This window comes from Hemicordylus capensis, chromosome 1, assembly GCF_027244095.1.
Source record: "Hemicordylus capensis ecotype Gifberg chromosome 1, rHemCap1.1.pri, whole genome shotgun sequence".
Lineage (NCBI taxonomy): Eukaryota > Metazoa > Chordata > Lepidosauria > Squamata > Cordylidae > Hemicordylus > Hemicordylus capensis.
In genome coordinates, this window is record NC_069657.1 from 133,954,467 (window position 1) to 133,966,786 (window position 12,320).

Sequence of the window (12,320 nt, forward strand, 5' to 3'; positions counted from 1 at the left end):
GAGGAAGTTGATGAGTTTAATGCTCCAGTTCAGTCTGAAATTGACAGAACATGCAAGCAAGATGTCCTGGCGGTGGTTGGAGACTGGAATGCCAACGTTGGAAATGGTAAGGAGGAAAACACCGTTGGATTGTATGGCCTCTCTTCATTGCCAACACATTCTTCAAACAACCAAAGCGGCACCTATACACATGGGCAGCACCAGATGAAGTACACAGAAATCAAACTGATTACATTATTGGTGCAAGGAGGTGGAAGAGCTCAGTCATAATAGCAAAAACGTGGCCAGGGGCCAATTGTGGAACAGATCACAAACTGCTCATGTGCAAGTTCCAAGTCAAGCTAAAGTGGAAAAACAAAGCTATTCTGTTTCCATGATATGATCTTGAGAATGTACCCACCAATTTCAAGGAGAACATCAGGAACTGCTTTGAAATTCTGAACCTCATTGATAGGGAACCAGAAGAACTGTGGGATGAAATCAAAGAAGTTGTTAAGGATAAATGTGAAAAGAGACTGACAAAGACCAAGAAACAGAAGAAAGCAAAATGGATGTCAGAACAGATGGTGGAAATTTCCAAGAAGAGGAGAGAAGCCAAAGTCAAGAAAGATAAAGACCTCAGGAAGGAACTTAATAGGGAATTTCAGAAAGTTGTTAGAAGAGACAAGGAACAGTACAACAATGACATCTGTAAAGACCTTGAGGATGGAAATAGACACGAAAAAACAAGGCAAGTTTTCCAAAAGATCTTTGAACTCAGAAGGAGGTTCCAACCTCGAATTAGTATGTTAAGGGATGCCAGATAATAACCGATTCAGAGAAGATCAAACAGAGATAGAAGGACTATACTGAAAATCTGTACAGGAGGGATATCAACATCCAAGATACTCTAGAAGATAATCTTGCCAGAACCTCTAGTACAGGAAGATGAAGTAAAATCAGCACTCCGGTCATCTAAGTTATTAATTAATTAATTAATTTCTGTATGTACACCACTTTGGGAACTTTGGTTGAAAAGCGGAATATAACCAGACTATGCCAGCAAATTTGGAGAACAACACAATGGCCAACAGATTGGAAGAGGTCAGTCCACATACCCATACCAATGAAAGGAGACTTAACATATTGTGCAAACCATTACACAATATCTTTAATTTCACATGCTAGCAAAATAATGCTCAGGATCATCCAACGCAGATTAGAGCCCTATGTGGAAAGGGAAATGCCAGATGTTCAAGCTGATTTCATAAAAGGTCGAGGAACAAGAAACATCATTGCTGATGCATGCTGGATAATTGAGAAAGCCAAAGAATACCAGAAAGAAGTCAATATGTCAATATGTGCTTTATTGACTACAGAAAAGCCTTTGATTGTGTCGACCATGTCAAGCTGTGGAATATCTTTAGGGAAATGGGTGTCTCAGAACATCTCATTGTTCTCATGAGAAACCTACACACAGGACAGGAAGCCACAGTCCATACGGAACATGGTGAAACAGACTGGTTCCAGATCAGCAAAGGAATAAGACAAAGCTGTATACGTTCTCCTTATTTATTCAACTTATATGCTGAACATATACTGAGAGAAACTGGATTGGAAGAAGAGGAGTGTGGTTTTAAACTTGGAGGAAGAAACATCAATAACCTGTGCTAAGCTGATGACACCACTCTGATAGCTGAGAATGCGGATGATCTCCAAGCTCTAGTATTGAAAGTCAAGGAGCACAGTGAAAAAATGGGACTACGACGAAACGTAAAGAAGACTAAACTAATGGCAACGTGTACAGCAACCAGCCTCAGAATTGGTAATGAAGACACTGAAGTGGTGGATAGCTTCTGCCTTTTAGGATCGACCATCAACAGTAAAGGATCCAGCAATCAAGAAATATGCCACAGACTAGCACTTGGAAGGGTTGCAATGAAGGCCTTGGAAAGGGTATTTAGATGCTGTGACGTGCCTATACCTACAAAGATTGGAATCATTCGGACAAAGGTTTTCCCCATGACATTCTATGGATGTGAAAGCTAGACTTTGAAGAAGACAGACAAAAAAATAATTGACGCTTTTGAACTATGGTGCTGGAGAAGACTTTTGAGGATACCATGGACAGCCAGGAAAACAAACAAATGGATCATAGAACAAATCAATCTGGAATTTTCACTCAAGGCACAAATGACCAGGCTCAAACTATCATACTTTGGACACATTATGTGAAGACCCAGCTCCCTTGAGAAGTCCATAATGCTGGGAAAAGTTGAAGAAAAGAGAAGAAGATGACAGCCAGCAGCAAGGTGGATGGACTCAATTACTACAGCAATGAATGCACCACTGAGAGACCTTAAAAGTCAAGTTGAAGACAGATCATCCTGGTGAGAATCTATCTAAGAGTCAACATCGACTTGTTGGCACTTAATCCATCAATCCGCCACTTTGTATATTAGAAATATGATGGCTACCAATACACAAGAAACAACATCTGCATATTTAGATTGTAAATATCCATTCAGTCTCACAAAAGTCCTTGTCAATCAGTCAGATTTCTATGTACACATGAGGCTCTCATTGCACATAGTGCCAACACCTTTTCCTCTACCATCACAGGCAATAAGAGAGCCCTGCTTGTGTGTACAAGGTTAGATCATGGCCCTGGTGTGATCTTCATTTTGCATGCTTACACATCATGCTAACATTTGCAACATCCAGCCCCAAAGTGCTGAGAATTATCTTTTCAAGATGTCATTTTGCTTTTCCCTTCTGTGAGCATGCGATTATTTCAGTTTACCTCCACCTCATCACAGTTAAAGAAGTGAATGTCAGGCTTATGCTGCTCTGAGTCTTGACACACGAGCAGGAGTATGGAAGAGTACCGCATCTGATTCAACACAGTTTGGCAGAGCTGGACTGTTGGCAGAAGGAAGTCTTCTAGTTCTTCCTGAAAGACAACACAAGAGAGGATGGCACCAATGTTTTGAAATTTTTTTTGATGCTGTGGGCTGCACTCACTCATCCTAATAACCATTTCAGGAAGAGGATGGTGAATAGTATGGCATTTGGTCGCACCCCCACCCACACCCAGTACTTTAAATCCATTAATAGCTATACTATCATAGAAGCAGATGGACAAAACTGCGCTGAATTGTGTACCTTCCGGCATTTCTTAGCAAAGGCCAATATAGAGGAACAAAACATTCTTCTACTATCTCCTTATTTTCCTATAAAGCCAAATATTGTGTAGAAACATTATGTTTTAAGGACACAAGGCACTTCTGCAGACAACTAAACACTTTGTAGGAGTGAGAAAAGTATTCATCAAATCTTAGACAGAAATATCACCTATAATACTCTGAAAGCAGATCTCTCAACTGACATATTTAGCTAAGAACTATTGAATGGACTCCTGTTCCTTTAATTTATCTTTAGCTTATCTTAATATAAATTCTGCATTTTATTATTGACTCTACTATAGACCTGTCTTTCCTAATTTCCAGTTTGGAATATAGAATTAACAACTTGCCTTTTCTGTTGTAATATTTTGTAGTATTAAAAATTTTCAAAGTCATTCCCAAAAAGATTCCAAACCTGTAAACCTCACTGTGCTACTGCAATGCAAATAAGCTCTCCTTAATGGCATAAGATGCTTTTGCAGAGCAGAATGTATTTCCATTAATGGCTGTAGGGGATTAAAGCCTTTGTCTCAGAGCAAGCTCACCTGAGGGAAAGAAATGCTGAATCATCCCTGTTGAGCTGCTTGGCTAGGCTTCTCTAAAACTATCCTGAATTATCGGTAGGTTCAAATGCTGCCACCAAGCACCCTAAAACTTGCAGAGAACAGGACTAGTGGATTGGGTGTTGTAATTCCAACGTCCCTCTGTAAATAAAAACCTTCCACATGTAAGTTTACATGGGATGAGAAAAATGGATAGCTGCTGAACATTTGAGGATGTGTTTGCACCAGAGAAAAATCCCCTTCCCCCTTTTCCCAAGTTAAAAACCAACTTGGAAATGCTTGTAAAAAGAAAAGACTAAAAAAAAAACCAGTTTTATTCAATTACTGCAGACTGCTTCCATTTGAGACTTCCTGGCTTTCTTAGACACAGTTAAGAATACTTAGTAGATTACAAAAATAGGTTGTCTTAAAGGTAAATTGTGCCATCAAGTTGCTTTTGACTCCTGGCGCCCACAGAGCCCTGTGGTTTTCTTTGCTAGAACACAGGAGGGGTTTACCATTGCCTCCTCCTGCGCAGTATGAGATGATGTCTTTCAGTATCTTCCTATATTGCTGCTGCCTGATATAGCTGTTTCCCATAGTCTGGGAAACATAACAGCGGGGATTCGAACCAGCAACCTTCTGCTTGTTAGTCAAGCATTTCCCAACTGTGCCACTAGGTGGCTTTGTCTTAGGCGTGTTTAAATGTTTATAGAGTCTTTTGCAACATCCTAAGTAGGCTGGGTGTCGGCTAGTGTTTCTTATTTCAAATATGTTGCAGGTAAACTATAATAAAACAGTACCAGGAATATGCAAAACACACACACCAAAGAAATCGCCTGCTAACTAGGCAAAGAGGCACCTTCTACCGTGGTGATTCTCTTTATTTAGCAGGGGGAGAGTAACTGGCCCTATCCACCCCCAGCACAGTACCTCCAGTGACTGTTGCTGGTGTCTATCTTGTGTTTCTTTTTAGAATGTGAGCCCTTTGAGGACAGGGATTCATCTTATTTATTTATTATTTCTCTGTGTAAACCGCCCTGAGCCATTTTTTGAAGGGTGGTATAGAAATCAAATTATTATTATTATTATTATTATTATTATTATTATTATTATTATTATTATTATTATAATATGTTTCTAATGCAATGTCTGACTAAACAATCTTTCCCCTAAATAAATAGTTGAGAATTCTAACCCTGCAATCCTATCTTTCAAGGATCTGCAGAGTCATTCTCCTGCAGCCAGCCTTCACGGCTGCATGTCCTTATCTAACAAAGAAACTTCCTTCTTCCTCGCAAGGTCCTACCCAGCTGGTGTGCTGATTGGCTGAACCCTGGAGTTCACCAGCCTGTCAGTCAAGACAGGGTTCACTTCCGGTTAACTCTTTATGGGGAGGGGAGTCTGATCACTACAATGGTTAATTCATCATTCTGATGTCTTGATTAGATCAGCCCTTTCCCTCTAATACACATGTAAGCAAACAACACAGGGACTTGCTTGTCCCACATGTACACACAGTGAAATCTTCTGCCTTTGTTGTGGTTGATTTTAGCATTGATTTAATCACCACACAGAAGTTTGTTGCAACCAGTTTTGAACCTGTGACCACTTTTTGTATTTAAGGGTTTGGGTCAGGTTCAAGGCATCCAGGAGACTGGAGCTGAGTCTAGTCAAGAGTTGGTGCAGTGCACTGACCAAGAGACTGAGCTGCAAATCAGGACTTCTCTGGTTCAAATCCCATCTTTACTATGAACTTACTAGGTGGCCTTGGGTAAGCCACTCCCTCTTGGCCTCAGCTCTTCAGATGCAATATGGTGATAATAATACAAGGTTGTTGTTACAAGATAATACATGTGAAAATTTTGCACACTTAAGAGATGCTATACAAATACTGTTATGAGACTGATTGATTGCTGAAGAATGGTATTTAAAATCAATCAATCAAATAGTAAGTATTACTATTATTCATTTCAGTTCACTGAAAAAAGCCTCTCTCAACCTGTTTTGGGGTTTGGTTCAATCCTTGATTAAACTATTACTCTTCGCCTATCTCCACATAAAGAAGGTGGCTCTCTGCTCACCTGGGTTTCGCAGTCCAGCAGTCGAATGGACTTGTCATTCACCTGCAGCAGCATCTCTTGTGCCCAGATCTTTTCTTTGGAGTTGAGCTGTTTGAGTTTCCTGATGGCATCATCCACTGTTACAATGGCCTCGCTCTTATCCATGACAAAGGTGGCTAAGTGCTGGAAAAGGAAGCCCACAGGGGGAAAGTCATAATAGTAAGCAGGAGGCCACAAGCCAATTTAACTCCCATGTGAATGAACTGGAGTTTATGAGCTTTATTCAGACATCATGTGTGTCCACAGAATTATTTTTTATTTTTTTATTTTACATTTTATATCCCACGCTTCCTCCAAGGAGCCCAGAGCAGTGTACTACATACTTAGGTTTCTCCTCACAACAACCCTGTGAAGTAGGTTAGGCTGAGAGAGGAGTGACTGGCCCAGAGTCACTCAATGATCACACTAGCATTTTGAAATAACACAGATTACACTGTCTGCACAATTATGTTGCATCCAGTCACCTGATTCTGTATATGCAGAACAAAAATGTGAAAGAAAGGAATTTCCTATGGATCTGCTCCCTTATATTCCCCACCACCACTTGCTCATAAATGGAGCCATTAGCAGCCTACAAGCTCGCATCAGAGGGTTGACATATTACATGACATTAAGACTGGGTTTGTTACTGAGTGGCAAATCAGACGAGTGTATCTGTCTGCAAACGTCTGCAAACATAAGTAGGCTGCATTTTGTATTTTTAGATGTCCACTTAAAATGTTATTAGGCATATCCCTAAAAAATGTAAAGTGTGATGACCCATACTCAGTCTCATCTCTCCACACTGCAGAGTTTTGTGCTTGTATTGAGGTCAGGGCTAGGAATGTTGCTTTCTGCAAGCAGAACAAAGCCAGTCAGGCATGACTGTACTTGCAGCCATCAGCAGAAAACTTGTTGTCCTGGTTAAGAAAACAGTCAGTGCTTATGACATGATATGATCTCTAGACCTCTGGATTTAAATGAATGGGCTCCCCTTGTATGGTTTGTAGTAACATCACTACCATGAATAAGCAACACTGCAATGATGGGTCAGTGCAAAGAAACACACACTCACTCACTCTACCGCAGGGAGCAATTGTGTATATTTTAGGAAGCAATTCAAAGATTTTTGAATTTCTCTTTCTCTGCCATTGGTGCAAACTAAAAGAGCAGCTCTTCCTAGGCTCAGTTAATAATAATAATGTTCACCTTTCTTCCATAATACTCAATCATACCATGGTATCCACTGCAAAGAGCAGAGCTTTCTGCATTAGTAGTTTTCGGACTTTTTGATAAGCCAGGCTGTTCTCTGGGGATTCAGCTCTGCATTCCTTCTTCCTTCTACTCTGCCAAATGAGGCCCACACCATTAACCCTGCACTGGATTCTGCCCACCTATCTAGGAGAAACTCGATTCTCCCACCTGCATTTGCCAGCTATTGAAAAGTGGGACATTTAAGCTTGTCCACCTGATGCTGACGTGCCTGGAGCAAAATCTAAGACTATTAGAAGAGAAATTTATCCAGGGGAAAACAGAATATAAATTCCAGGCACACAGCAAAATAAAAGAAACATTAAAATGCAGTCTATCATTAGCTTTACATATGGAAAATAATGCGCAAAGGACAAAGGTTTAGTTGTGAATGAATTCTCATACATGTCTCAGAGCAACTGCATCAGCTGATACGTATCAGAATGAAAGCTTACGTTTTGACATTGCTCAATGTTACATAAGACGTACTTTGGTCAAAAGGAACTTCAAAATTAATGGGCAGAATAAGTCAACTTTCTCCACAGAAGGTAGACAGCTGAAAGGACTGAATTGTTTGCTGGACTGAACCTTTTATATTCTCCCCTCCCCCTTTTTTTTTCTTTTGCTGTCACAGAACCTGATTTGCTCATGCAAGTATTTGAAAATTTTGCTTGCATAATTATTTATTTGTGGAATAGAAAACACACAGTTGATAGTAAAAGAAGTTGATAGTTCCAAGGCCAAACTAGAAGCAACATTAAATGTGTCTTTGCCTTGCTTGGGGCTTTTTTTGGAATTTAAAACAGCTAAACAAGAGCCCAGACAGACCAGAGAATGGAGATTCTGCGTGTGTGTCTCTCTGTGTGTGTGTTTAACCCTTGCTTCCCTGCCAAATGTTTCTCCTGAAGTTGCTGTGGGTCCCCATATATGCCTAATTGCAGCAAATGGCACTTTGGCACCTTCAGGAACTTCAGGGGGATTTTCAGTAGGAAAATTGTGTGCAGACATTCCTTGTTTCTATCTTATTTTTATTTATTTATTTTATTTAAAATATTTCTATACCACTCAAAACTTGCGTCTCTGGGCGGTTTAGCTCTTGTAGTCCTGATCGGAATCAGATCCCCATATGGCTAGTATTTTAAACTGAAAGTAAACCCCAAATTAGACAATGACACATTTAATGTCAGTGGCAGACATCCTACCAAAGCACTTGTGGAAGGACACTGCACTAGCGCCAAGTGGTTGCACTAACTACTTGTGCTAAGTCTAGAGCTTGCACTCCAGACTAGTGTGGCACTACCACAAGCATGATTGTGCTTGTTCAACAGCTTCACAAATTGCGATACACCTCATTTGTTTTAAAGGGGATTTTTGTGCAAGCACACTATGATGCATTAGCACCATTCCACATATCCCAGTCTTTTAGTCCAACTATGCAGCTAGGGGCATAGGGACTAGGGAGCAAGGGTGGGGGACAATTGTCCCCCAGCCACCATGGTCTGGGGGGGGGGGGGCCGCCAAGGCACCCCTTCGCCCTTGGCCAGGGTGCCCCCTCCCGCACCCAGCTTGTGAATGAAGCACTTGCTGGCTAGGAGAATGAGGCATGTCCCTCTCCTCCCTAGCCAGTGTTTCACTGAAACACTGGCTGTGCTGGGGGTAAAAGCCCAGCCAGCCAGCGTTTTGATGAAACACTGTCTGGGGAAGGATGGGAAAAGGTCCAAATGGACCCTCTCCAGGGCAGTGGCCCTGCCCTGCATCTGACATCTCATACAAGGGGGCAGGGCCAATGCAGAGGATGGGGCCCATCAGCCCCAGCAGAGTTTCCCTTCCCCAGTCACTGGTTCGTGAAATCACTGACTGAGAGCTCCTTTCCCTGCCTCCTCGTGCCACAATTGTAAAGTCTGGTGGGGGGGGCGGAATGGCCAAGCTCCCTACGCCCCGATGCAACCTTTCTGTGCTAGTGTTTACTTGTTTGACAAGTGCTTTGTTTAGTCAGGATGTCAGACACTTCTAGTTCAGCTCTCAATAGGACTATGAGCTTTTTCACACATGAACTTATTCCGTATCCTCTTAAGCTCCCGCCTTACTTAAGGACAGGCTCCCTCACAGGCTCCAGACACCTGTGTCGTGTTTTGAATAAACCATTGTCCCTCCTTGCAAATTTCGACACTCTAGGCAGATCGGAGCACCTTCATCATGCTCTTTTTTCAGCTCCATCTGCTGGTCATGAAAAGGGGTGGGAAAATAAGCACTGGTCGGCAGGCAAAGATGCAAAAATAGCATGAGGAAGGTGCCCAACAGGCTAGACACCAACATACACAAGGAGAGGCAACAGGTTTCTTCAGAACCCAACAGAGGCATCTGGAAACTGTAAGAAAGCCCATCCATAAGTAAGGCAGGAGCTTAAGAAGATACAGAATAAACCAACATCACAGGAAATGTTGGCCATTACTTATACGGTGCTTGAAATGCATGGAGGATAGGCTATTAGCCACAATGGCTAAAGGGAATATTCAGGTTCAGAGGCAGTATACCACTGAATACCAGATCTAGAGGACAAACTATTGGACAATTAACTTCATGCCCTGTTTGTGGGCTTTCCAGCAGCATCCATCTAGTGCAGGGTTTCTCATTTGAACCTGTGAGCAGAGTCTATGCCATACCTGTTATTAATCCCCAGCATCTCTGGTTAAAAGTAGAAAGCAGGGCTGGAGAAGACCTTGAAAGGTGCTGCCAGTCAGTCAGAGTAGAGAATACTAGCCTTGAGGGACCAGTGATCTGATGCAGGACTTCGAAAGGTACAGATATGCTGCTAACATATGATGCTGCCTCATACTAAGAGTGTCGTTTGAGGAATAATTCAGACAAATGCAGTAGCAATGTTGGCATCACTAACATTTGAATCAAAGAGATTCGGAGCAGTGTAGTTGACTGTATAACAATACTATTTTGAAAACACTGTTTTTAAAAAATTGACATCATTCTTAGAGGGTTGGGAATGGCTTTCTGCTTATTGCATGTGGCTGGGCTGGCAGACTAAGTATCCTCAACTGGCCCACTGTAGGATATAAATTGTAGTTTACAGACACACATTGCAACCTCTGCAACTTTAATAAATGGCTGTTACCCTTAACAAGAGTGGTGGGAATGGTTGCCTCTGCACAGTGCCAGTGGGGAGTATTCAGCTTAGTCCGGAAGCTGCACTTGGGGTAGATGGGAGCCACCACGAGCTAACAGGCCTTCCAGTGAACAACACTGGTTTAAACAGTGTTTAAACTTCCCCCATGCGGGCACTCCACTCAAGATTACAATTTCCACCACTGCTTTTGTTTTTATATTTGTGGATGAAAATAATGTTGTTGTTTTAAATGTGGTTGAGCATCATGTATAATTTGGCCCAAGAGAGATCACGATGACAGTCATGGAAACATGGCAGAGAGCAAAAGCATGCTTCAGGATTTTCTATATAGAGCATGATCACTGTCCTTTCCCTGTGGCTAATTTTTAAGCCAGAGTTACTGGAGGAGTGCTATTAAGGAGGCTGTCATGCCAAGATGGGGAAAGTACTCGTCGTTGAGCCTTTCCTAATGCCTGTGTTGACATAATCAGTTGCATTCCAAAACAGTCCGCATAACAGAGAGTCTACAGAGAGTCTGTATTGAGTGGAAGGTCTTGGTTTGATAATCTAGGTCAACAATTCCTGCACTGTGTCCTGAGGCACATGACTTTGTGAGAGGGACTGGAGTGTGCCTTGAAACATTAAATCACTATGTTGGATGTAACTACCATTCTGTCATTGGTAGTGAGCAACTGCATAATTCCTCACCCCACTGTCTACCATTACGTGTACTGGCTTCATCTCAAGGGAAGCCACAAGCATGCACTAGAATTTCCCGATACAGCTCACAGTACATTTGATGGGCACAGAGGGATCCCAGACACATCACCCAGAAAGCACTGAGGAAGGCGATATGCTAGGAGACAAGGTTAACTGGCCTCTCTCCCTCTGCTGCAAGTAGCATGCCTGTCTATTGTTCTGGGAGCTGAGCTGACCGAGAAAATAGGTAATAAGTTAATAAGCATATCTCCAATTTTAATCGGAAAACAAAAACAAAAACCTACCACCACCTGTGCCTTAGGCATCAAAAGCTTGGTAAACATTGATCTACTGTAGGTAATCTTCACAAGGGCATTGGCAATAGGAAGCAAATATGAAATCAATAGTTATGACTACCTAGGTGAAGAGAAATGAGGGCAAAGAACAAAGTACACTATCATCTGCCAACATCACCAGTATATTTGGGGTTGGGCTGCTTGTTCACTGTGAACCCTTTGGCTTGGGTCAGGCTATGCTATAAAGGTGCCATTTGAAGACGCAACGTTCACATATATATTACGTAACATCAACATCATTTCTAATTCATGCAATTTTTTGTTCATTCACAGGAGTGTTTTTAACTCACCTGTACATGGTACTGTGAGGTCTCATGCATAATGACATTGGAGTTGGAGTACTTCTTTCTTTGCTCTGCAAAAGAGAAATAAAGGAAACAAAGCTTATCTTTCATGGCTATTATTGGTAGAGCAAGGGCCAAACTAGATGCTAACTTGGCAAACACAAGGTTCCAATCCCATGTGGGATTGGGAGGGGCCACTGCTCAGTAGCAGAACATATGCTTTGTATGCACAGAGTCCCAGTTTCAATCCATGGCATCTTCAGTTACAAAGATCCAGTGTGGCAGTGTTGGGGAAGATTTCTGTCTTAGATGCTGGACTGCTATTATTGTAGCACACGTCGTGGACATACGAAGCTACCTTACACTGTGCCAGAACTTCTACACCAGGACAGTACTGGCATTTGATGGCAGTGGCACTCCAGCATCTCAAGCAGTCTGTTATTCTTCTCTGTGAATGCTTCCAGCTACAATTCTCATGATAGCCTTACAAAGGAAAGATGGGGTTAGGGATTCCTGTATTTGCCTCATTTTAACATCTAGTTTGGACCTAAGACCCAGTTGTTACTTGCACAAACAGGTTCTTTGTTCTCCTCTCTCTCTGCATTTATTATGTTAATCAAGCATCACTAGCAATCTGTTTTCATCATTCTCATCTTTGTTGCACAGACTGTCAATTATCTTGCCATGATTTGTGTGCCTACCAGTAATCTGATTTCTAACAACTCCTTAGTGAGCTTGAGCTTGTTTGAACAAACAAAAATTTGGCAATATTTCAGAGAAACCCCACCATTTAAGACATTTTCT

General features: G+C 41.8%; 1 protein-coding gene across 1 annotated transcript in view; it reads right to left on the bottom strand.

The window, feature by feature from the left end:
- EPS8L2 (EPS8 like 2) overlaps positions 1 to 12,320 on the bottom strand; it is a 151,470-nt gene that overhangs the window by 37,832 nt on the left and 101,318 nt on the right. Inside the window, exons 5-7 of the mRNA XM_053284696.1 lie at positions 11,523 to 11,587; positions 5,791 to 5,952; positions 2,783 to 2,932 (exon numbers count right to left, since the gene is read on the bottom strand). Coding sequence (XP_053140671.1) covers positions 2,783 to 2,932; positions 5,791 to 5,952; positions 11,523 to 11,587 — 377 coding nt within the window. The remainder of the gene's footprint in view (positions 1 to 2,782; positions 2,933 to 5,790; positions 5,953 to 11,522; positions 11,588 to 12,320) is intronic.